This window comes from Corythoichthys intestinalis, chromosome 12 (genome assembly GCF_030265065.1).
Source record: "Corythoichthys intestinalis isolate RoL2023-P3 chromosome 12, ASM3026506v1, whole genome shotgun sequence".
Taxonomy (NCBI): Eukaryota; Metazoa; Chordata; class Actinopteri; order Syngnathiformes; family Syngnathidae; genus Corythoichthys; species Corythoichthys intestinalis.
This window is the reverse complement of record NC_080406.1, coordinates 18958867-18984560: the sequence shown is the minus strand read 5'-3', so window position 1 is coordinate 18984560 and position 25694 is coordinate 18958867. Positions and strand designations below refer to the sequence as shown.

The 25694-nt window shown below is 38.9% G+C and overlaps 2 protein-coding genes across 2 annotated transcripts; one reads left to right on the top strand and one right to left on the bottom strand.

Moving 5' to 3' along the window:
* Positions 1 to 218: 218 nt before the first annotated feature.
* gpr39 (G protein-coupled receptor 39) lies at positions 219 to 5396 on the top strand. Its single transcript, XM_057853401.1, has 2 exons — positions 219 to 1841; positions 4334 to 5396. The coding sequence occupies exons 1-2, from the start codon at positions 1061 to 1063 to the stop codon at positions 4795 to 4797; spliced, it is 1245 nt and encodes a 414-aa protein (XP_057709384.1). The 5' UTR covers positions 219 to 1060; the 3' UTR covers positions 4798 to 5396.
* On the bottom strand, positions 4148 to 25256 carry LOC130927513 (ly6/PLAUR domain-containing protein 1-like). The gene is made up of 3 exons (XM_057853402.1): positions 25130 to 25256; positions 22089 to 22220; positions 4148 to 8334 (listed from the first exon to the last, which is right to left on the bottom strand). Exons 1-3 carry the CDS (start codon positions 25179 to 25181, stop codon positions 8084 to 8086), a joined length of 435 nt encoding a protein of 144 aa, XP_057709385.1. The 5' UTR covers positions 25182 to 25256; the 3' UTR covers positions 4148 to 8083.
* Between the last annotated feature and the right edge of the window lie 438 nt (positions 25257 to 25694).

The following is a 25694-nucleotide window of genomic DNA, read 5'->3' as shown; positions in this document are numbered from 1 at the left end:
AATAATTCCTGGCTGCACTGCATGCATACTGTATCAACTTGTAAAGCCAAGCCCATTAGTGCTAATGATAAGAAAGGAGAGCAAACCTCTGTCATTGTGTTTAATGTTTAACCGTCCTGCCTTTGTGGGAGGGAGGAGGACGTTCGTCTGAGTGCAGCCCCCCTGTTAAACGTTTCGTTTTTTATGGACTGATGTTAGTACCCGACTTTGGAGACCAAGGTGTTGAGGACTCCTTTTTTTTAAGGCTCCCTGAAGACTAAATGAAATCTCCGGTGTTAGTGTTTTGCTTACAAACCTAGTTTTGATCATAGCAACTGCGCCTAGGAGTTGATAAGCTGCAATCAATATGAGCAAAATCCAAACCAGCATAGAAAATGAGATAGCGGTTGAAAAAGACTGGATGCAACTGGAACTCAAATCACGACATCAAGATCTTTTTTGGCAGTCTTGGATGAAACCTTCACTGAGTGGGACCTTCTGATAGTCACGCATTGAAAACCTTTGTTTCACTGTGCTACTGTATAAAATATCCATGGTCTTGGGTGAGTTGGAGCCTATCCATGCAAAAAGGTTTACCTTGGACTTATATCTGGTCTGGCCAGTCTCTGGACATACAAGCATTTGTTTTCTTAACATGCATAACTATATGGACAATTTATGGAACTTTGAAGCTGATCACACTTGGGACTGACAAGTATTACTGTTACGACGAAGAAGAAAAAACAAGACTTTGTGAGTCGAGACAGAACACAAGATTGAGTTTTTCGGGAGTCAAGTCCGTGACCAGAGCTTCAAAATGTGGTTTTGAACCAAGATCGTTCTTAAATGTACAACACTAGCACTTTTACAATCAAACAGTCATCCTTCCGAGTGAACCACCTCGCTTACCCATGCTGATTTTTGTTTAGCAGCCAATTACAAAGATTTAAGAAGACTTCTTAAGGACTCCCATTTGAATTCCAACGAGACAGTATTTAGTCTCTTTGACCAAGCAGTAACTCTCCTACAACCATTTGGTCTTGGCCTTAAACGGATAAAAGACTCAAACCGTCCAATCGACATGGAACAGGAGATGCCGGAGGAGAAAGATTGGAGGCAGTTGGAACCAAACTATGGCGTTAAAATCCTGCTGACCATCTTGTATAGTCTCATTCTGGTAACTGGTATCGTGGGCAACTCCGCCACCATCCGGGCCACGCAGGTCCTCAGGCGTAACGGCTACCTTCAGCGTAATGTGACGGACCACATGGTGAGCCTGGCATGTTCGGACCTTCTGGTTTTGCTGGTGGGGATGCCTGTGGAACTCTACAGTGCCATCTGGTTTCCATTCACCTCAGCGTCCGGGGGCGACGCAGCCTGCAAGGTTTACAACTTCATCTTCGAGGCGTGCAGCTATGCCACAATTCTTAACGTAGCCACACTCAGCTTCGAGCGCTATGTGGCCATATGCCACCCTTTCCGATTCAGAAGTTTAAGCGGCCGGCGCACATCAGGATTGGTTGCCTTGGCCTGGCTAGTTTCAGTTCTGGTGGCACTGCCACTACTGGTAGCTACTGGGACGCAGGGCCACATACCCGTCTTGGCGGACGAGCCGGTCCAGAATCTAACCTTTTGCACGAATCTGAGGGAGCGCTGGCTGATGTATCGAGTCAGCATCTTTTTGGCCTTCTTGGTCTACCTGCTGGTTTTGGCTGGCGTGGCTTTCATGTGTCGGGCCATGATCCTGGTCCTAAGGAAGTCTGGGGGATCTTCAGGGAGAGCCGGCGAAAGAAATCACAAAACAGTCAAGCACGAAAGTACAAAGATGAAGATGGCCAGGAAGCAGACAATCATTTTCTTAGGTAGGGTTTTTGCATGAAATGTTTTTCTTTTATAGGGTTTAAATCTGGAGATTGGCCATTTATTCTGGATTAGTTGTTTTGTCAGTGTCAGTTTATTTGTAAGCCACCATGGTGTCATGTACTGTATTTGTAGGCATTTTCCTATTTAAAAAAAAAAATAAAAAATTTTTTTAAAAAAGGGCGGGGGAGGAATTTTGGTGAACCAGTAACATTGTAAATGTAGAAAAACCAACTAGTTTGACACCAGTGGGAATTCTAGGATTTTTCTGAAACGGGCCTCGAAGGGACCACATGTAACCCATGTGGCCCCTTCGAGGCGTTAAAAACCATCTTTGCTCGACACTGTCAACCACTTCAGTGGCTATTCAAATTACAATTTTTGTGTGAAACTATCTGCAGTTGAGCATGGGCATTAAATTAGTATAAAAGTGGCATTTTGATTTGCTGATATCTGTAGAAACCCTGTAACAAGATTTATAACTGTTTTCCCACACTTCAATATGTGAAATATGGGCGCACCGCATCAAGGTATGTTTTCACTTAGCCTATTGGAGATTTTGGTTTTAATGTATCTGAAATGGACTTTCCATGATAATTTACCATCTACAATAACTCCTAAAGAAATATTTCATTCACATCATTATCTGTAATTCTGAGTTATATTTAAGGTTACTAAACATTATTACTTTTGTCCTATTTAAGTTAAATGATAATTTATTAATATCCATCCACTTCATTAATTCCTCATTTAAAGTAGTTACAAGTTCATTTTGTTCTTTATTACTATAGAATGTTTGTGTCATCTGCAAAAAGTATACATTTCAGAAATTGAGATACATTATATATATCTTTAGCGTAAATATTAAATAATTTTGGTCCCAAGCCAGACCCCTGAGGGACCCCAGGAAGGATACTAAGATATTCCGGTGACCATTTTCTCATTTTTACATATTGTACCCTTCCTATTAGCTCATTTCTCAGCCACTCCCCGGGAACCCCCCCCCCCCCTCCCCCAGCTTGTAATTTGTTGAGTGAAATAAAACTTGTTGTTGAAAAGGAATTTTAGTTGCCGACTATAGAGATAAAAGTGGGTTAAAAATCATTTGTAGTTGGAGAAAAATTAAGTTGTAACAAAATTAACTTGTAGCTGTAGAGATAAATGCAAAAGTAACTTGAACGTGTAGTTATAGATTTATATTAGGTGCAAAAGAAGCTTATAGTCCTGAAAAAGTCATTTGTATCTGTGTAAAATAAAAGTTTGGCTGCCAGAAGTCGCAGGGTCTGTATATTCTCTCTACAAGACAAAGTGACTTTTGCACCATATGTTGGTCTTTAAGCAGAGCAAAGTGATTTAGCACTGTAATTGTAAGTTTAAGGTGGGTGGCCCAATCAATTTGAGCCTTTGTTTGACTCAAACCTCAACCTTATTGGTTTATTTAGACACCGCCAGTGACGGCTTTAGGAGTGGGGCCACATGGGGCACTGGCCCCACCTCAAATTTGAATGGCCCCTGAAGTGTCCAGACATATTTGTTTTTGTTTTTTTACTCTAATAAGGCTCTTTCAACATTTTGGGTTGCCGACCCCTGCCCTATTCCATTATAATAATCATTTTCAAATTTAAATAGTTCAGCAGAACACTGCAAAGTGGAGACCAACTTTTTCATATAACTGAGGGGGTTTCGGAGGCTCAAAATGGCGCCTACTGGCTATATATGCTTTCTTAAATATTGGACTGCAACCTGAATAAATAATTTATTGTGGAGTTTGAATTTGAAATGGATTGTGATTGCGTCCACCAGATGAGAAGATTGTACATGAATGAATCTCACAGAACTGAAGTGACCTCACAATATTGTCAGAGCTTCTTTATTTATTTATTTTTGGGAGTCTGTGTGACTGGAGAGTCATTAAAAAAGTCATTGGATTGCCTTGCAGACATTTGCAGAACACAAGGTTAATTACTTGTAATTGTTTTCATCTGCGTTTGTGGAATGAATATTAATTCTGTTTGGGTCCCTTTGGCTGGCAATAATTATTTTTTTTCATTGGTTGTCATTTAGATTGCAAATGTGATATTTAAAATCAAATCACTTTTACAAAAGTATAAACTATTTGGTTGAGGACATAATTGTGATGAGTAAAATAATCAATAGGTTTATTCGTGTGGAATTTAATTAAGCGTACAGATGAGCATTGCATATGTAATATTCTTTCCAAACAGATGTTTGTTTTTTTTCTTTTCAAATGTGAAGTCAAGGCTTCCGTAGCTCACCTGACAAGATTTTTTTTTTTTTTTTTGCACCGACAACTGGCTGTAAACAGGTGCTCATGATCTAACCCTTGTAGTACCTTAAAAATTAACATGTTAAAGCCCCAGTATAGTGAAATCAGAGAGTTCTTAAATAAATTGAAAATGAAGGCAACAATAAGCAGGGTTGTTAACAACACTTTTAGTCTGCCAAATTTACAAGAAATTTCTTTTCACTTTAGGCCTCATCGTGGGCTCCTTGTTCGTGTGTTGGTTCCCCAATCAGATCCGCCGTCTCATGATGGCCGGCGCACCCAAGTCCCGCTGGACCACGGCGTATTTCCGCAGCTACGTCACCCTCCACCCGGTGGCCGACACCTTCTTTTACCTCAGCTCGGCCCTTAACCCCTTCCTGTACAACGTGTCTTCCCGCCAGTTCCGCCAGGTTTTCATCCAAGTGCTGCGCTGTCGCCTTGCCGTCCAGCACGTCAACAAGCGAACCGTGCCGAGTTCCCGCGATCAATCTGCTCGTTCTCTGCAGCCCCTGCTGTTCAAATCCCTGCGGCGAAGTAAGGGTGTCGATTTCGGCGTGGCCGAAGAGGCAAAATCCCAAAAGCAAAGTGACGCAGAAGTTAATGCAGGACCTACAAAGGAAGCGTTAGACCCGACAACTCAGACGGATGTACAATCAGGAATGGAGCCATAATATGGCAAAAGTCTGCAGTAATTGCTTTATTCACGCAAACTATTAAGCGGTAGTGTCACGTTGACTGTCCAATACAGTTTACAGGTCACCAATGATTCCCAACCATTGGCGTGTTCTGAGAAATTTGTTTTGTACAAAAAAAACAATTAACAACAAATCATCTAATTATGCAAGGGATGTATAGTGACATGCAGAACAATTAAATGCTCTTCCACTAGATGGCAGATGGGTCAATCATTCTGCCTGTTGCAATTCACAATTTATGTTCAATTTAGAGGCCCACATTGAGAGACAGCGAGAACCAAAAGTGGTATTTGCCACGTGGCAAAAATGTTTTGCCATGTGGCATTTTTTTTGCCATGTTGCAAAAAAATTTTTCCATGTGGAATTTTTTTTTTTTTTTTGCCATGTGGCAAAATTTTTTGCCATGTGGCATTTTTGTTGTTGTTGCCATGTGGCATTTTTTTTTGTTGCCATGTGGCAAAATGGATTTTGCCATGTGCCATTTTTTTTTTGTTGCCATGTGGCAATTTTTTTTGCCATGTGGCAAAATGGATTTTGCCATGTGGCATTTTTTTTTCGCCATGTGGCATTTTTTGGGGTTTGTGGCAAAATGCATTTTGGTTTGTGGGGGGGGGGGGATGTATGGACTTTTTTGGGGTATATGGCTGTTTTGCAGGCCATACAAGTCCATGCCATTGGCGGCTCTGCATGTCCAAATTTTACTTTCATTTTAAATAGCAGAAAAACGTGTGGTTGTGATTTTTGACCACACACTTTACATTAGAGCTTATCGACATTCAACTGGCACCCAAGTAAGGCTCTGCCATTGATGGTTATGCACGTCCAAATTTTATTTTCATTTTAAATGGCAGAAAAATGTGTGTGGCTGTGATTTTTGACCATACACTTTACATTAGAGCTTATTGACGTTCAACTGGCACCCAAGTAAGGCTGTGCCATTGACGTCTACGCGCGTCCAAATTTTATTTTGATTTTAAATGGCAGAAAAACGTGTGGCTGTTATTTTTTACCATACACTTAAAATTAGTGCGCATTGACATTCAACTGGCGCCCAAATAAGGCTCTGCCATTGACGGCTATGCACGTCCAAATTTTACTTTCATTTTAAATGGCAGAAAAACATGTGCGGCTGTGATTTTTGACCATACACTTTACATTAGAGAAACTGAAAACCACACCTTTTTCTTCTATTTAAAATGAAAGTACAATTTGGACGTGCAGAGCCGTCAATGGCATGGACTTGTATGGCCTATAAAACAGCCATATACCCAAAAAAATGCCATATACCCTCCCACAAACCAAACTGCATTTAGCCACATACCAAAAAAATGCCACATGGCGAAAAAAAATGCCACATGGCAAAATCCATTTTGCCACATGGCAAAAAAAAAATTGCCACATGGCAAAAAAAATGCCACATGGCAAAAAAAAATTTGCCACATGGCAAAAAAAATGCCACATGGCAAAAACATTTTTCCACGTGGCAAAAATGCCACATGGCAAAAATATTTTGCCACATGGCATAAAAAATGCCACATGGCAAAAAAATTTTGCCACATGGCGCAAAACATTTTTTCCGCATGGCAAAAAAAATGCCACATGGCAAAACATTTTCGCTACATGGCAAAAATTTGTTGCCATGTGGCAAAACATGGCAACAAATTTTTGCCACATGGCAAAAAGAAATGCCACATGGCAAAAACATTTTGCCACATGGCATAAAAAATGCCACATGGCAAAAAATATTTGCCACATGGCGCAAAACATTTTTTCCGCTTGGCAAAAAAAATGCCACATGGCAAAACATTTTCGCTACATGGCAAAAAAAATTTGCCACACGGCAAAAAACACCTTTGGTTTTTGGCCCTGCTGATTTCACTGAGTGCAAATTGGTTTGAGATTATTTAAATTGATATTATTTTATGATGTTTTCTATTGGTAGCGTGCCATGACATTTTTTTTTTTTGGTAAAATAATTCCCTTGGCTCAATAAACTTTGGGAAACAATCAAACTTTCTTATGCTTCACAGTGATCCCTCGCTGCATCGCGCTGCAAACGTCGAGCCTTCAGTCCATCGCTGATTTGTTTTCAATTAAAGAATAAATAAATGCATTGGTTTTTAGAGCTGTCCTGATGCGATCAACTAGTCTCTCACTCTCACTCCTGCTGCTTGTCTTGGTCAGATAGTGCACTGGAGTTGCTTATTAAAATTAACGATCATTGACAGACGTTAAGGTTTGATCTTGCCAGAGATGCTTGGAAGCCGAAACTTTGTCAATCAAATATGTCAATCATCGTTTAAATTGTTAAACAGTCTCTGTGGCAACTCATTGTGTTTAAGTGTCAAGTGAGCAGCTTGAGTGAACTCACTCAATGAAGCATTTAATAAAGAAAAGCATTTTTCCACTTGTTTAAAAATAATTCGGTGGGACAGTAACATGTTTAAAACCCATAATTTGGGGGGAAAAAAGTGAAAAACCATTTCTGTATGTATCTCATTCCAATGCTAAATCCAAATAAATACACTGAACACACAAACAACAAACAAAAAATTGGGGGTGCGGGGGTGCTACTTCGCGGTTTTTCACTTATCGCGGCAGGTTTTGTTCCCCATTAACCGCGAAAATGAGGGATTACTGTTTATCCAAATTCAAAAATATACATTTCATAGTACTGCCCGCCTGGTCTAGACATTCATAGATTTCTGATTTTAGAGGCCACAAATAAATACTTAATTTAAAAAATACGTGTGATTTAATAATTCAGTACCGGCATTTTAAATAAATTAAAACTGTAGGAGGTAAGCGTATATACAGGATTAAGGCACTTTGTGTACCAGCTTTACTCCTACATCAGCACCCAGTCTCAGCGATTTTTTTAGCAGCTAAAATGGATACTCTATAGAGTTTAAGTCTGGGGATTGATTTGAGCCGCCTAAAACTTTCTACATTTTGTTCATGGTTTGCAGTTAAATATGGTAGGTTCTTAAAGTTTACTCAGCATGTCAAAAACTATCCACTTCTTTGCTGAGTTGTGTTAATGATCACGCTTTTTTGCCTGTCTTGTCTTTTGTTCATTTCATGTTTTTCACTCTCCAGTTTAGCGTGCTCTTTTAGATTCAAGTCAGGAATTCTGTGATAAACAGTTGGGGAATTATTTGTTTCAGTTATTTTGTATAAAATCTAATGTTTGAACTCAACCTCTGACAAAAGCTACACATATTTACATTAATACATTAGCCACAGACGAGTATTTAACTTGTTAAAACATTTCACTGATGATGTTGGATGAAGACAGCAGGACCAAGAATCCAAAAACACCTAAACGTGGCACAGTCAGCCTAACAGAAGTCGAAGCTTGTGTCCTCTTCTTGTGGCGTTGCCCGTTGCACAGTGGTGTGTTACAGCAGGTGATGCACACAGAGTTCATCTTGCCTGTGCAGAACTGCTGGTAACCAGAAGAAGCGATAAGACAGGCTCCTGAGGACGCACAGGACTTGCGGTAGTGTATTCCTGAAAGGAGGATAAAATGCAGTCATCAACATGAGGCGATTCTGGATTGATTTCCGATGATTAAGTGTTTTTTCCTTCTTTACGCAAATGCCAATGCATTATCAAAAATGCTGATTCAACAGAACACAGAATTAGAACGAAAGTACATGAGTCAATATAGTAACAAGCACGATTGTGTGATGACCACCTAAGGGCCTGTAGAGCAGGGGTGTCCAAACTTTTTGCAAAGGGGGCCAGATTTGGTGTGGTAAAAATGTAGGGGGTCGTCCTTGGCTGACGTCCTTTACATAGAACAGTATATTTAAGCAAATTTTAGAAAGCCATTCTGTGTGTCACATTTGCTTTATTCATTTATTTTTTTAAATTAATAATTTCAACAATCTCGCAACTAGCCTTTGTGGCGTTCTCTTTCGACTCTCGGGATCTTGCGAAATACTGCTGCTGTGAAATTAAACTAGCTTCAAGTTGCTTCAATTTCTCGCTGCGTATCTTCCCTGTGATCTTGTCGTACATGTCAGCGTGTCTTGTTTGGTAATATCGCCTCACATTGAACTCTTTAAAAACAGCGACTGTCTCTTTGCAAATGAGGCAGACACAATTGTTGCGTATTTTAGTGAAGAAGTAGTCCAATTTCCACCTATCCTTGAAGCGTCGGCCGTCGCAGTCAACTTTTTTGTTGTTGATTGTTACCATTTTAGAAAATTGAAATGAAACTCATTTCGGCCGCTTGTATCTGGGATCTTGTTCTTTTGGTCACGACCCACAGCTCGTGACCCTAGGTAAGGGTAGGAACGTAGATCGACTGGTAAATCGAGAGCTTTGCCTTTTGGCTCAGCTCCTTCTTCACCACTACGGACCGGTGCAGAGTCCGCATCACTGCAGACGCTGCACCGATCCGCCTGTCAATCTCCCGCTCCCACCCTCACTCGTGAACAAGACCCCAAGATACTTGAACTCCTCCACTTGGGGCAGGATCTCATCCCCGACCTGGAGAGGGCATGCCACCCTTTCCCAGCTGAGGACCATGGTCTCGGATTTGTAGGTGCTGATCTTCATCCCAACCGCTTCACACTTGGCTGCGACCGCCCCAGTGAGAGTTGGAGGTCATGGCTTGATGAAGCCAACAGCACCACATCATCTGCAAAAAGCAGAGATGCAATGCTGAGGCCACCAAACCGGACATCCTCAATGCTTCGGCTGCGCCTAGAAATTCTGAACATTAAAATTATGAACAGAATCGGTGACAAAGGGCAGCCTTGGCGGGGTCCAATCCTCACTGGGAAAGAATTCGACTTACCGCCAGCAATGCGGACCAGACTTTGACACCACTCGTAGAGGGACCGAACAGCCCTTACCAAGGGGCTCGGTACCCCGTACTCCCGGAGCACCCTCCACAGGACTCCCCAAGGCACACGGTCGAACGCCTTCTCCGAATCCACAAAACACATGTAGACTTGTTGAGCAAGCTCCCATGCCCCCTCGAGGATCCTGCCAAGGGTGTAGAGCTAGTCCACTGTTCCACGGCCGGGACGAAAACCATACTGCTCCTCCTGAATCCGAGATTCGACTTCCTGACGGACGCTCCTCTCCAGCACTCCTGAATAGACTTTACCGGGGAGGCTGAGGAGTGTGATCCCTCTATAATTGGAACACACCCTCCGGTCCCCCTTCTTCACATTCACATTCATTCGGTCCTATTTTCAGGGCATTTACAGGTCACTTGCTTTTCATTTAGGGCATTTACAGGTCATTTCCTGTTGAGTTTGAGTCACTGCCTATTCATTTGGGTGATTCCCAGGTCACTTCCTGTTCTGTAACGCAAAATAAACAACAATAAGTAACCCATTAAATACCCCAAAATCAAAAGGAAGTAACTGAAAATCAACAGGTAAATGACCTTAAATGGCCCAAAATTACTCATTGCCTGGCATTGGCTGCCACTGACAGCCATAGACGTTCAATCCATTTGAAGGGGGAGGGTGGCAGCGAGTGAACATTCGTTCATTCGCTGCCACCCTCCCAGTTCAAATGGATTGGACGTCTACTAGTGATAAAACTCATTCCACTTCACAGCTGAAGCTTGTTTTTTTGTTTATTAATTTTTGTAGAATATCCTAGAATGAGTTCCCGACAAATGAATCGAAAATCGTTGTAGCGCTATATCGTCAGGTCATCGTTATCGTGAGCTTTGTATCGCAAATCGTATTGTATCGTGAGGTACCAAGAGGTTCCCACTCCTAGTCACCAATGACAGTAACAGCTACAAAACCAGAACAACATAAACGTGGACTTGACAGGCTTTTAGTTTGTAAAAACTTCAACTAACTTCAATTTGTTGATATAGTAATTATTGTGACAGGCCCCCTAAGAATTATGCCAGACAGAAAAACTGAGCACCAGATGTGTGTAGAGCAGCTCAAAATTTTACTCAAGTAAGATTAGCGTTACATCAAAATAATATCGCTAATGTAAAAGTATTCATCCAATTAAAATTACTGTACTTAGGTACTAGTAAAATAAAAATTAGGTGGAAAAAAAACCTCAAGTAACGAGTAACTGCTTACAATGTTTAATTTGTCTTTAAACAATGCAACGTCATCTCCTGTATACGAACTGTTATTATCATTTATACTATAACCTATGACATGACCATAATATGCTGAAAAAATACACAAAACTCTTTGAATTCCAACTGGAAAAATCAACAGAAATGAAACGTCAGCCATCAAAAGGCAGGGTTTCTACAAGTATCAGCAAATCTCATTTAATGCTTTTTAATTCCATGTTTAGTATCACTTTAAACTCATTTAATACCCACACACACAAATTGTAAGTAGAGTTGTCCGATAATGACTTTTTTAAAACCGATATCCCGATATTATCCAACTCCAAAAATCCGATACTGATATCAAACTGATACAGATATATGCGGTCGTGGACTTAACATATTATGGCTCATTGTATAGTGATGCCCCACTCGATACTTTAGCAATGATAAATGTAACAACTTCAATGTCTTCCAATAAACATTACGTGAAAAATAAGAGCACAGCTTCAACTGAAGTGATGGGAAAAAGTGCCTGTATTGCACCACTATATTGTTGAAATCCAAATCGTGCGAGCATCAGGTTTTTTGGATCAAGTGCAAGTGCAAAATAGTACCAATAAGGCACTGCCATATCACATTTGGTTCACACAGTGCTTTTGGCTCAAAATAACAACAAAGGCACACAGCTTCAGTACAGTGAATGAGGTATGTAATGAGTTTATAATAAATTATTTTTTAATCATTTATTGTTTATTTATTTTTTGCACCATGAATTCAAAGGTCTACTCACATAACAAATCCCAAACATCTTAATTTGGAGACATCTAATGGTCAATAAACATAACTGCCGTGTTAAGCTGTGACCAGCCCTTGTACAAAAGCAGAAGGCTTCTACAAACACATTGAAAGCAACATGCAAATTGGCCCAAAACTACTAATGAAAAACCAATGAAGATATTATTTGATATCTTTTAAGCCGATAATATCGGACAACTCTAATAAATTATGTATAAAAAAAGCTTTTTTTAACTGGCAAGCTTATATAATTTTTAATACCTAGAACATTTGGTTTAATGCTTTTTAAGGCCTGAATTTTGATAAAATCCATTTAATGCTTTTTAATGACCTGCATAAACCCTGAAAGAGCATGAGTGCCTGCTAGTGGAAAAAACATTTCTCACCTTTTCATACTCCTCTTCTTTCCCTTTAAAATTCAAACAATCATATCTCTGGAGGTCAAGTAATGTTGATTCATTCATCCTTTCAGTCATTTAATTACCAAGCCGCTTATCCTCACGAGAGTGGCAGGGGTGCTGGAGCCAATCCCAGACAGCTATGGGCAGTAGGCAGGGTACACCCTGAATCGGTCGCAAGCTGATCGCAGGGCACAAGGAGACAAACAACCATCCGCACACACACTCATAACTAGGGACCATTTAGAGTGTTCGATCAGCCTATTATGCATGTTTTTGGGATGTGGGAGGAAACCAGAGTACCCGGAGAAAACCCACGCAAACTCCACACAGTAAGGCCAGAGCCTGGGATTGAACCCTTGATCTCAGAACTGTGAGGTGGACAACCTAACCACTCCCACTGTGCCACCTCGTAATGTTGACTCTATGTTAAAGTTGTTGTTTTTTAATGGTGCTTTAAAGTTGCCACGTGATTGAACAAGCCGGCGCAATCATAGGATTTCCCACTGCAAGCTTGTGTGTGGTCATGTGACTGTATTGTTACGTCCAATTGGTCAACTTTTATTATTATTATTATTATATAAACAATTACATGACCTTATTAGGCCCAAAATACATCAAAATAATCAAATTCTGACGAGATATATTTGAAATTAAATGCCACCCGTCCAAAGAGCATGAGGGCCTTCTAGTGGAGAAAACATATTTCCTACGATGAAATTCAAACAATCATATCTTTGGTTTTTTGTAGTCTATTGGTTCCAAATAAAAACTGGGAGAGAAGTTGAAATCTACGCTTTCGAGTCATTTTGATGCCATACTTTATTTCTTTTTACGGTGCTTTAAGGCCACCATGTGAATGAACAGGCTAGCGTAATCATAGGACTTCTGACTGCAAGCTAGTGTGTAGTCATTAGACTGTATTGTTATATCTGTGTTGTGATCCTGCCTTTCATTCTGCTTGCAAAGCATTGATGCCTTTCTACCTCCCTCTGCAGGCTGCACAGGTACGAGAGGGACCGGTCTCCTCAGGAGTGAGGCTAATCAGGAACACCTGTGGCTCATTAATTGAGCCTTTTTAAGCCCAGGCCAAACATACACCAGTTGCCAGATGATTTCCAGCACTAGCACTGTTTCATTGTTAGTAGCCGCGCTCCTGAGAAAACCACACTTTCCTGAGTACAGTTTATCCCTTGCATACCCTTCGCACCCTCAGTCCATCGCAGATTTTTTTTTTTTTCAATTAGGAAAAAATAAAATAAATAAATGTAGTCTTTTATAGAGCCGTTCCGATCCGATCACGCACGTAGTCTCTCACTCTCGCTCCTGCCACTTTTCTTGATCAGGCAGAGCACTGGAGTTGCTCATTGAAGTTAACAATGATTGACAGACGTTAAGGTTTGATCTTGCCAGAGACGCTTGAAAGCCGCAACTTCAAAGCACCACATGCGTCAATCATTGTTTAAATTTTTAAACAGTTGCTGTGGCAACTCATTGTATGGAAGGCAGCAGCTTGAGTGGATTTGAGTGGACTCACTCATTTAATAAAGACAAGCATTTTTATACTTTATTCCTGTTTAAAAATAATTCAATGTGACAGTAAAATGTTTAAAACTTATCATAATTATTACATGTGACGTGCTTAAAAACCATTTATTAATATATATATATATATATATACATACACATACACACACATAAAAGTTGTTGTTTTTTTAAATAATACTTTCGGAAAAAAAGTGAAAAGGCATGTCTTATATGTATCACGTTCCAATTCAAAATCGGAATAAATACATTGAACACGCAATTTTTTATTATTTTTTTCCCCCGCTACTTAGAGGTTTTTCACTCATCGTAGTGGGTTCTGGTCCCCATTAACCACAAAAAAGGAGGGAGCACTGTACTCGATTAGCAACTGGTCAGTGAGTTTGTTGTTCTGGTCACATTTTACTTTTCCAGAAAGTGCATTGTTCCTCATTATGGCAATTTTGTGTTTGAGCAAAAATTAAGTCAGATACAATGTAGAACAAAGAAGAAAAATGCAACGACTCTAATGTAACCCAAAGTAGTGAAGTAGCGTGTTTTCTTCACAAATCTATTCAAGTAAAGATATAATGCATGACATGGTAAAACTATTCTCAGAAGTAAATTTTTGTCAAAAACTTACTCGAGTAAATGTAATGCGTTACCATACCTGTCAACCCGAGGCCGTTGGCAATCTTACAATTAGTGACGTATGCCCTTACAAATTGGTGACTAATCTTATGTTTTATATAGCGTGCAATATGAAACAAAAACTCAATTTTTAAAATAATAGGAATTTATTGGTAATATTGTCACATATAACCTGGTGCAATCAAAGAACAATATCTTCAGCCACATCATGACTACTAAAATTTAACAGTGACTTTTGGTATAATTGTATGTAGCCCTTTTGGCAATTTCTATCATGTCGTTTTAATGGCTGCACTTCAGCTCGCAATTCAGTTTGACTTAAAGGTAGTTCGTTGGTGTGTCCAATTATAAATTCACAAGGTCAATTGATAAAATTAACGAACTGATGCAATCTTTGAGTCAGGGAACATTTCTTTTGCTGATTCTGAGAAGTGATCAGCAATAGACAAATTGTGTTCGGCAACAAATTGGCAGAATAAAATCTCCGCTTTTGTCACTTCATTCTGCAGACTGCATCTTTATGACCAGTGTTGTTAATCTTACTTTAAAAAATTAATTACAGTTACAAATTACTTCTCCTAAAATGTAATTGAGTTAGTAACTCAGTTACCTGAATGTAAGAGTAATTAGTAACTTGTCAAAGTAACTGGTGTTACCTTTCATGTTTTTTTTTTCTTTTTTCATTTAAAAAAAAAAAAAAAACCCATAGTAACTAGGGTTGTTCCAATCATGTTTTCTTTGCTCCCGATCCGATCTGATCGTTTTAGTTTGAGTATCTGCCCATCCCGATATTTCTTGATCCGATTGCTTTTTTTTGGCTCCCGATTCAATTCCAACCATTCCCGATAATTTTTCCCGATCATATACATTTTGGCAATGCATTAAGAAAAAAATAAAACTCGGACGAATATATCCATTCAACATACAGTATGTGAGTACTGTATTTGTTTATTATGACAATAAATCCACAAGATGGCATTTACATTATTAACATTCTTTCTGTGAGAGGCATCTACGGATAGAAAGACTTGTAATTCTTAAAGGATAAATGTGACTTTGTATATTGTGACTAAATATTGCCATCTAGTGTATTTGTTGAGCTTTCAGTAAATGATACTGTAGCCATTTAACTGTTCTGCCCAAATGCATGATGGGAAGTGCAACCATGACTGTGCGTAGTGGCACCAATTGATATATCTTCTCTGCGTTGGGAAATAACATAGGGTGTTAAGAAAAAGATCAACTACTACCTTTCTTCCCCACATTGCTGCGCATGATATTTCTAATTATTGAGAAAGGGATTTTAAGGCTTCAGCCATTTTAAAAAAGGCTCCAAAGACTGCTAAATTTCACTCTACTCATTTTATGCTGCCTTTTAGCTCTATATATAGGTAAAACTGCGCCATTATAGATTGGACGTGACAATGCGTGAGTGGGTCGTGCAGCGCATGCATTAATTGCGTTAAATATTTTAACGTGATTAATTAAAAAAAAAAAACTAATTACCGCCGTTAACGCGATAAATTTGATAGCCCTACTTTAAGCCAAAACTAAATATACTGGATGAGTGTAAGACATTTTGTCTGTAACGTTAAATACAATTAGAAAACGATTTAATTTAAAAAAAAATATATATATATATATATATATATATATATATATATATATTTAAAAAAGGCATGTCCGATATTTTTTTGACGATTCCGATACTTTGATAATGACGTGATCGGACCCGATCGATAATAGTAACCTTTGCTATGTTTGGAAGTCATTTAATGTCTTGAATCAACTGTTAAAATACTTAAAATTGCTCCCGTTTTTGCATTAGTTCCCCTCTGTCTACTTTCGACATGTGAAAGTTTAAAACTGTTTCATCATTTAAAGATAGATTCAAGTCAAGATTTTGCCGATTTAGGAGTATTTTAGATAAAAAGTTACTAAGGTTTGCAAGGAAGGTACACTACAACAGAGCCTAACTGAGAAGTCTACTGCTTTAAGATGGCGGCTGTTTACTAACGTAGCCGAGTCTGTCATTTTGCATCTAGTTTTATATGCATGTGATATCTAGTTTAGCATCAAGTGGGCGTATATTGTAGGCTGTCGGCTACAGTCAGGAAATATTGGAGCCACCTAGCCTATGATCGCGTTTGCAACAGCGTCACAACACTCTTCCATCCTTCCCACTACTGCTCTTCTCTCGCCGTCTCTCTGACTTTTCTCGCGTCATTCTACCAACGCAGTAACGCATAGTAACGCACTTGTCTCGTTGCCGAAACAGTGACAAAATCCGAACGGAGAAAAAAAACAAAATGCACGAAAAACGTACAGATTTTGAACGTACGGCGTACACATTAAAAAATCAGTGATCCCTTATACAAATTACGCTGAAACCGTACGACTTGACAGGTATGCGTTACTACCTCTCTCTGCTGAGCACCAAATATTAACCCTGAAGTCTTCAAGAAAATGATAATCTGGCTATTTAGGAAAAAAAAAAAAAAGGAAATCCTTCATCTTGCAGCTAGACACTAAACATGAAGGCTATATTACAGCAAAACATGAAAGAGTTAATTTGGGCCAAGAAGTGGTAGAATCTAACTTCAGACTTAAACCCTACTGATCAAGCATATTACCATGCAAACAGAAAGATAACTCAACCAAAACGACAGCAAAAATGTACTAATCAATCACCAGAACTAACCCCATAGACTGCCATTTTTATCTGGCAAAGAGAAGACCAGAGGTATCTACAGAGGTAATCTTGTTTCACATGAGAAAGCATAAAAAATTGCCCAGAATTTTGTGTGCGTCATTCCACTAATGCGGTTGCTGGGAGAATGCCAATTTCACATGCGTGTACACACATAAAGCTCAGTGGCAGAGAATTACCCTGCCTCCTAAGTGCGTGTAAGAGCATTTCTTGTCAAATTAAGAGCACAGGTCACTACGATAAATGACAGACATAGAATGATGAGGGCAGCGATGACTAAAATAGCGAGAAAGAAAAAAAAAAAAAAACAGGTTGGTTTTAAGGACAAACAGCCTTCATTAACGAGAAATATCACAGTGTACTTTTTTCTCTGCTGGAAGAGCAAGAACAAATCGTGACTGAGTATAATAAATAGTAAATGACTAATAATCATGCGCAAGTCATATACTCATGCGCAGAGTTGGGTAGTAACGCGTTACATGTACTCCGTTGAGAAAAATGTACTTCTAAGAGTAGTTTATTAAGCCATATTTTTCTTTTTTTACTTCTTAAAAGAGTTGTTACGTTTTTCCTCTGTATTCTACATACTAGATTTTTTAAAATTTATTTATTGCTAGCGACACCAAGAGTAGCTCCAATTTCACCAATGAGACATCGCAACAATAATCACATGACTCCATTATACCAATCAGACGCAAGCTTGCCGTTCTATGATCACGCCAGCTTGTTCATTCACGTGACGTCTTTAAAGTGCCTATGACAGCAAAAAGCATGTTTATTTCAAATTTCACGCAGTATTTCATCCTCCTGAATGAAATGGACCGCTTTGATGTGTGTGGAAGTGATCGATTTATATAATCAATTTTTTGAATCCCGCGCCGTGACTTCCTGGATTGAGGAGGAATGTGAATGCGACGTCACCCGGGTCAGCATCTCACATACAGCATTGCTTTATAGCATGCAAATGGACTGCGGATTCAGCTGATTTTGCGGATTCATTTATTTATTTGACGCATCATGCCAGCCAAATGTGCTGCAGGGTTTTGTTGTTGCACCAGAGAGAGGCGTGTGAGCCTTTGTGGGTTTCAAAAAGTTGTCGTTCACCGAAGAGATTGGCCAAAACAAGTCCGACAACTGTGGGAGCATTGGATGTATGAGGAAATGAGTAAATATCGTGTTTTATATTATGTCAAATACTGGGATCATGGCACATGTCTTAATAAGGAGGTAGCTTGCATTTTGTGGCTGAGAATGCTCCTTGTCCACAGAGAACGCCACTTGGCCGACGATCAGCAGCCTGTCGCACACCCCCCTTCGGTCCTCTCCGTGCGCTATACTCGGCTTATGCTCGTGCAGCCCCCCACTCTCGTCTGCAGTTCTCCATATCGTCCAGACTTCCAGCCCCCTCTGCGCTATTCATATGACAATAGACCACTATCCTCGGGTTGTGCTCGGGCAGCTACACGCTCCTCCGACATCGGCCAGTTTGTCCGGCGGTCATTCTCCAGCTGCTTCCCCGGCAACAAGCACTCCTGCCCGCAGCAGGGGAACGACAAGCTGTAACTTGCTCGCTGCCGGGGAGGTTGCCGATCGGTGAAGATAATCGACAACCCCGCCGCCGAGTGACATGATCCAGGGTAGTTTTGTGTGATTTTTCATTTTCGAAAGGTGAGAATAAGACTTGGAAACGCCGCTCAGTTTGGGTTAGCATGTTGGCTAGCTGTTACGCTTCCTGGTTTGGTTACGCTCTCCGAAGCCAGGGCAGGGAAATGACAAAAGCCGGACTAACTCCGGTGGCATAAAATATCGTTCGGGAAGTGCAAGAAGTCAACAGTTTTGACCATTATGGAGTAATTTTGCCCTGTCATACTGAAGAAATGCATTTTTAATATTTCATATTCCGTTTAGCGCAAGATTGTAAATTATCATGACCACACCATTGATTAAGCAATTGGGGAACAAAACTTCGATAAAAAGAATATTCTGTAATAATATTGGAGTAGATCATGACATTTTGATGCTGACTGTCGCATTTTCCTCGTTCTGAATAATTCCCCCTCAATGGGCTGAATTCTAAATCAGATGAAATCATGACCCTGACAACATCATCCTCCAGCTGGGGACGCTAAAGCGCTACAACGACAGGTTGGGATAAACACCAGATTAAAAGACTAATTTCTCGTCATATGCACTTTGCCAAATTATTGTATATAGTCGAATCGTCTCAAAATATGATTCTAATTCACATAATTCGGAACCCTCCTCCTGTCTCCCGCCCTCATCTCTGATTGACTGTATCACTGAAATAACAATCTGGTTTACCCACAATTTCCTAAAACGTAACAATAATAAAACTGAGGTGCTCCTCGTTGGCTCTAAATTCACCATCTCAAAAAACCATAACATATCCCTTACCATTGACAACTCCACTGTTTCACCCTCCCCCCCAAGTCAAGAGCCTAGGAGTAATCCTGGACAACACTTTCCATTCAATCGCACATCAATAACATTACCCGGATTGCCCATTTTTACCTACGCCCTTCCCTCACCCCACATTCTGCTGCAATTCTGGTTCAGAGCCTTGTCACTTCCCGCCTGGACTACTGCAACTCTTCGGCCTCCTTCATAAAACTATCCATAAACTCCAACTGGTCCAGAATTCAGCTGCCTGCATCATAACCCGTACCCCGTTCATCCACCACATCGCTCCATTCCTCCAACATCTTCACTGGCTCCCGGTCCACTTTCGAATACAGTTCAAAGTTCTCCTCCTCACATTCCAGGCCACCCGTAACCTTGCCCCTCCATACCTGTCCGATGTCATTCATGTTACTACTCCCTCCTGTGCCCTTAGATCCTCCCCCTCCATACAACTGTCTGTCCCCCCCGCTCGCCTCACCACCATGGGGAGCCGAGCATTCAGCCGCTCGGCTCCCTGGCTTTGGAATTTACTCCCACTCGACCTCAGGAACACAGATTCCCTCCCTCTTTTTCAATCAAAACTCAAAACTCACCTGTTTAGACTAGCCTATCCACAATAATCACTACATTCTGATTCTGTCTTTATATTTCTTTTAGTATTTTATATTTCCTTACACGTTATATACTTTCATTTCTCAACTTTTAATATGTTTAAATTAGGGTTTTTCCGATCATGTTTTTTTGCTCCCGATCCGATCCCGATCGTTTTAGTTTGAGTATCTGCCGATCCCGATATTTCCCGATTTTGATTGCTTTTTTTTTGCTCCCGATTCAATTCCAATCATTCCCGATAATTTTTCCCGATCATATACATTTTGGCAATGCATTAAGATAAAAATGAATAAAACTTGGACGAATATATACATTCAACATACAGTACATAAGTACTGTATTTGTTTATTATGACAATAAATCCTCAAGATGGCATTTACATTATTAACATTCTTTCTGTGAGAGGGATCCAAGGATAAAAAGACTTGTAATTCTTAAAGGATAAATGTGACTTTGTATATTGTGACTAAATATTGCAATCTAGTGTATTTGTTGAGCTTTCAGTAAATGATACTGTAGCCATGCCCAAATGCATGATGGGAAGTGCAACCATGACTGTGCGTAGTGCTACCAATTGATATATCTTCTCTGCGTTGGGAAATAACATAGGGTGTTAAGAAAAACATCAATTACTACCTTGCTTCCCCACATTGCTTCCCACAATAATTCTAATCGTAGGGAGAGGGGATTGTAATGCTTGAGCCAATTAAAAAAAAGGCTCCAAAGGCTGCCAAAATTCACTCTACTCATGTTACGCTGCCTTTTAGCTCTCTATGTAGGTAAAACGACGCCATTACAAATTGTGCGCGACAATGCGTGAGTGGGTCGTGCAGCGCATGCATTAAATGCATTAAATATTTTAACGTGATACATTAAAAAAAAAAATTTAATTACCGCCGTTATCGGGATAAATTTGATAACCCTACCTTACGCCTAAACTAAAGACTCAGGATGAGTGTAACATATTATGTCTGTAACATTAAATACAATTAGAAAACGATTTAATTAAAAAAAAATATATATATATATTAACAAAAAAAAGGCATGTCCGATATTTTTTTGCCAATTCCGATACTTTGAAAATGACGTGATCGATCGGGACATTTCTAGTTTAAATGTTTTAAATGATTGTACGACGACCTTGAGTGCCAGAAAGGCGCCTTCAAATAAAATATTTTATTATTATAATAATGCTATTTAAGATTTTTTTATGCTACAGGTACTTTAAAGCACCGTAAAAAAATAGTATTAGAATATAAGTATTTCATATAGTGCGCCGCCCTTAACATGACTCGAAAGCACGGATTTGAACCTCTTTCCCAGTTTTTATTTGGCACCGATTTCCCTGGAAAGTGGCGATATGATCCTTTTAATTTCATAATAAGAACTATGAAGGAACTATTCACTATTCAAAACAGAAACTATATTCTCCACTTGAGGGCACTCATGATCTTTGGATGAATATTGCTTCGTTTCTGTTTTTTTTTCTCTCTCTCTTTCTCGCCGGAATTCAATTGTTATTTATTTATTTATTGTATTTCTTTGGCTTAATGTTGTTATCTAATGTTATCTAATGGGTTATTGTACAGTATCATTATAACAAAAGTTCTTATAGATAACTTTGCACTTCGAAAAAAATAACATTGTTTTAAAAACAAAAATCAAATAAAAATGTAAGCAGTTACTCACAACATTATTACATTATTCATTACTTGAGTATTCTTTTCACCAAGTACTTTTTTACTTGTATTTGAATGCATTTTTTGGATGATTACTTATACTTTTACTTGAGTAATATTATTTTGAAGTAACGCTACTCTTGAGTATAATTTTGGGCTACTCTACCCACCTCTGTTCATGCCCAAGTCATATACAAAGGTGAAAATACATTATTACATTATTTTTTTCACAGTGAATGGATTCCGTCACTGATCCTTACTACTAAATCTATATGTACATCAAAATAACCAATTCCTTAAGTATTTTTCAACTTTTTTTGAGCTATCCCCTCACATTACAACAAGTGCAATGTAGATTGTTTGTAAAAACAACAACAACAACAAAACCAAAAGTGGTTTCTACATGTTCAACGTACCGTCTTCCTTCACGAGTACCTCATTCTGACACGTGTCTTGCACATTGATGGTGCAGTTGACCACAAATTCAGGCGTGGTGCAGTCGTGTGTGACCTCCTCGCACTGGTAGCACTGAATCTGTAGAGCCAGTCCTGAATGACAAACCAATACAATTTGGGCGAATTCAGGCCTTGTACTTTATTACAAATTTTAGGGAAAACAATCAGCCATCAGTGTCAAATTGGATAGACACGTGTATCGTATTGAGAGGTAGGAAAAAGGCTCAAGGATTCCTGCCTCAAATTTAACAGGAAATCATACATTTTGGTTTAAAGTACAAATTTGGGCCATATTAATTCAGTTAGAATGTCAGAGAGAAAAAAATCAGCGCCCAACCCAATTTTCAACAATCAAAAGGTCTCAAGGACCCATGCATCTAAATTAAACAGAAAATTGTGCATTTTGGTTTATAAACATTTTATGCAAATTCAAGGATTTTCACTGTGTTACAGTGTTAAAAAAAAATCAGCCCCAGTTGAGTTGAGAGACTGAGTGAACATGAATTTTGATGGCTACGTCTATTATAACATGACACTCAAAAAACTCAAGGATTTATGCCTGAATAGGAAGCTGGTAATATAGGTTTAAAGACATTCAAGGGATTGTAGGAACGTTTGCAGACTAAAATAAGCCCCTAAACACTCGTCACACAATTGGGTGGACATTTTAATCGTGAAAGGATGCACCAAAAAGTCTTAAAGACCCGTACCACGAAGAAATCTTGAAATAGCATGTTGACCATTTTGTAACCAAAACATAGTCCAGGTAAGGGCGTAGTTTGCATAGGGACGGTAGGGACAAAACACGACCAACTTTTCAGGATGCTTAAATTGTCCCCACCAAATTTTAAGCAACCTTATTTGCATTGTGTAATGTGTTTAGTTAGATAGGTCATTTAGATTGTCTTCCCATACGGTGTAACGATAGAAGTGACCACCACCATTATCAAGTGAATTATTTTCATTATTTCAGAGTTACATTTACCCCTTTTTCACTTGCTGAATGAGCCAGTCCATGTTTTTTTCCTTAAACGCAGGTTTGATTGGCTGATGACTAGACCCCCCCCACACACTCTCAGTCTCTCAAAGTACAGAATTACGTTACATGTCGACATGCTACCTGCTCCGCCCGCTTCGAAGAGGAGAGACATTAGAAGTTTTTTTTTCGGCCAGCAGCAGCTGAAAGTAGTGTGAAAAGGCATTGTTGTGAAGGTGGGAAACGCAATTTTGCTACTGAAAGTCCGACCTACATCACAGTTTAGCATTACCATTACATTAAACTGTGAACTTGCTAACCTGAGTAGGAAGCTGCTGCAGGAGAAGTGTCCTCCTGTATGTGTATTCTACTATGCTAACGTTAATTAAACTGAGAAATATAGTGAACTCTGCACAGCTGTAAGAAATGTAGTGAACCAAGGTTTACCCCCTTCTTCCCACTTTTCATTTTGTATTTTGCTTATGTGGTCTTAAAGTAGCCCAAAGGAGCTTTCATTTTTTGTTGAGTTTGGCTGTGCTTGTGGACTGAAGCAGTTGTGTTTTTCCAGAAGGAAGACTCCATTTTAATTGTTTTTGTTAATCCCTGACAAAGAAGTTTTTTTTTTTGTCATATTCACTTTATTTAGACAGACCATTTTGAGTGGTATTAAGACAAATGTTTTTTTTTTTTTTTTGCATTCCTGGATAGTTAAGAGATGATTAAAAATTTTGAATTTCTTTGTATGTTATACACAAATTTCTGTTCAAATATTGCAAGTTAAATTTTTCTAATAAAATCCAGACATTTATTCTGGAAGTTTTCAAAATTTTTGTTTAGTAGTTTTTGAAAACAAAGGTTTAAATCAAACGGTGTATTACGTGAACCTATACATATGCACTGCAAAATCCCATCTCCTTAAAACTGAAAAAACAGAAAAACTTAAATTCCCTTGTTTTCAGTGTAAATCTAGTATAAGTGAAATTATCTGCCAGTGCTTCAAGTAAATTTTTCTCAGATTTCTTGAAATAAAAATATCTAGCTGAAAATAAGCTTAACAGACTTATTTTAAGCAAAAAGCTATATCTTAAACAAATTGTAAGAAATGTTCTTAATTCAAGAAAAGATATTGTTCAAAACATTTGAAAGCATTTTGTTCTTGATTTAGATGAAAAATGACCGACACTTTAGATTTTTGGGCTTCATAAGAACAAATGGTAGTATTTATTAAAAGTAAGTGGAAGGATCTGACACATTAATCTGTTAACTAGCCTTTAAAACTCAAAACAAGATGAAGAAAATTATTCGACTAAATTTAAGAAAAACATCAGATTAAGACGTTATACTGTAGATTTGCACTTTGAAAAATAGCATAAGTCAATACAGACTTATTTTGCATTAATCATTTAGCCTATCAATTAATTAGGTTCTTATTGGTGAGAAATGTAGCCCTGACTGCCGTTCACCCAGTCTTTTTTGTCTTATTAATGTCCCGTCCCCAGCAAAAAGTGTACATGCAGGTTGTGCTGTTATATCATCCCTACCAATATTGAGACCAAACCTACGCCCTTGAGTCCAGGTCTCCTACTTTTTTGTAAAATAGGGAAAAAAACAAAATCAGCCAATAAATACATGAAAAATGCACCAAAAAGCAGGTTGAATTCCAGGTCTGATGAACTACTGCAGAGGATTTTGTCCAAAAGAGCTGAATCACAAGCAGATCTGCAAATGTGGTGCTATATTTGTGAAGTATTTCTTCCAACGTCACCTAGTGCTCCAAGAGCATTTCTGCATTATTGGCATGAGAAACAGACTTAACAGTTTAATCGTAAACTCTAAATTGTCAATTTGTTTTAATGACAAACTAACTGAAACTGTAACTGAAACAACTATACAAAGCAACACGTAAAATTTTCCAATGTGATTCATTGATTGAGATGACGTTTAAAGTCAATATTGACATAATAGAGATGTATGAAATGAGGAAATGAATAAATTCAGCATACACAAAGAAATCTCTTGTCCATACCTGACTTAAAGGCAAAAAACTGGAGAAAAGTAAGAACGGTGAAGATCCACATGTTCTATTTGGACTGGAGTACTGCAACCCAAGGAGAGGAAGACGCTCATTTGAGGACATACTGTAGTGTTGTGCGTCTGACACCTACTGGCACTCGAAACCTCTCTCTTATCCTCTACTATGACATCAGCGCACACACACTCTCTCTCTCCTTCTTCCTTTTCTCTTTTTACTGACTGGAGAAGAACCTTAAAAGGGGAGATGATGTTTCATGAAAACAACATCTTTTAATAGTGCGTATACCAAGGATGGACAAAATGTGCCCCCCAAGATATATATTTTTTCACAAGCTCTGCAATTTCTTTCTTTATTTAGCGGTTTTACTTCTTAAAATTGATTAAAAGGTGATTTTCTCAGTTGATATTTATTCATCAACCTCATTTAATAGCACAGTTAACTCATTTTTCACTAATTGCCTAAAAGAGGACCAGAACATTTATTGCAATAATTTAGTCATCACATAGACTTCATAATGATATCTACGGGTCAGATTCGACCTTCAGTGAGCTACACT

What these genes read in the sequence shown, in the direction of transcription:
- gpr39 (XM_057853401.1), top strand. Translation starts at nt 1,061, where the DNA reads ATGGAACAGGAGATGCCGGAGGAGAAAGATTGGAGGCAGTTGGAACCA. An exon ending in GCAGACAATCATTTTCTTAG is followed by an intron (nt 1,842 to 4,333) that starts GTAGGGTTTTTG and finishes TTTTCACTTTAG; the next exon opens with GCCTCATCGTGGGCTCCTTG.
- LOC130927513 (XM_057853402.1), bottom strand. Translation starts at nt 25,181, where the DNA reads ATGTGGATCTTCACCGTTCTTACTTTTCTCCAGTTTTTTGCCTTTAAG. An exon ending in GTTTTTTGCCTTTAAGTCAG is followed by an intron (nt 22,221 to 25,129) that starts GTATGGACAAGA and finishes TTTGTCATTCAG; the next exon opens with GACTGGCTCTACAGATTCAG. An exon ending in GGTACTCGTGAAGGAAGACG is followed by an intron (nt 8,335 to 22,088) that starts GTACGTTGAACA and finishes TCCTCCTTTCAG; the next exon opens with GAATACACTACCGCAAGTCC.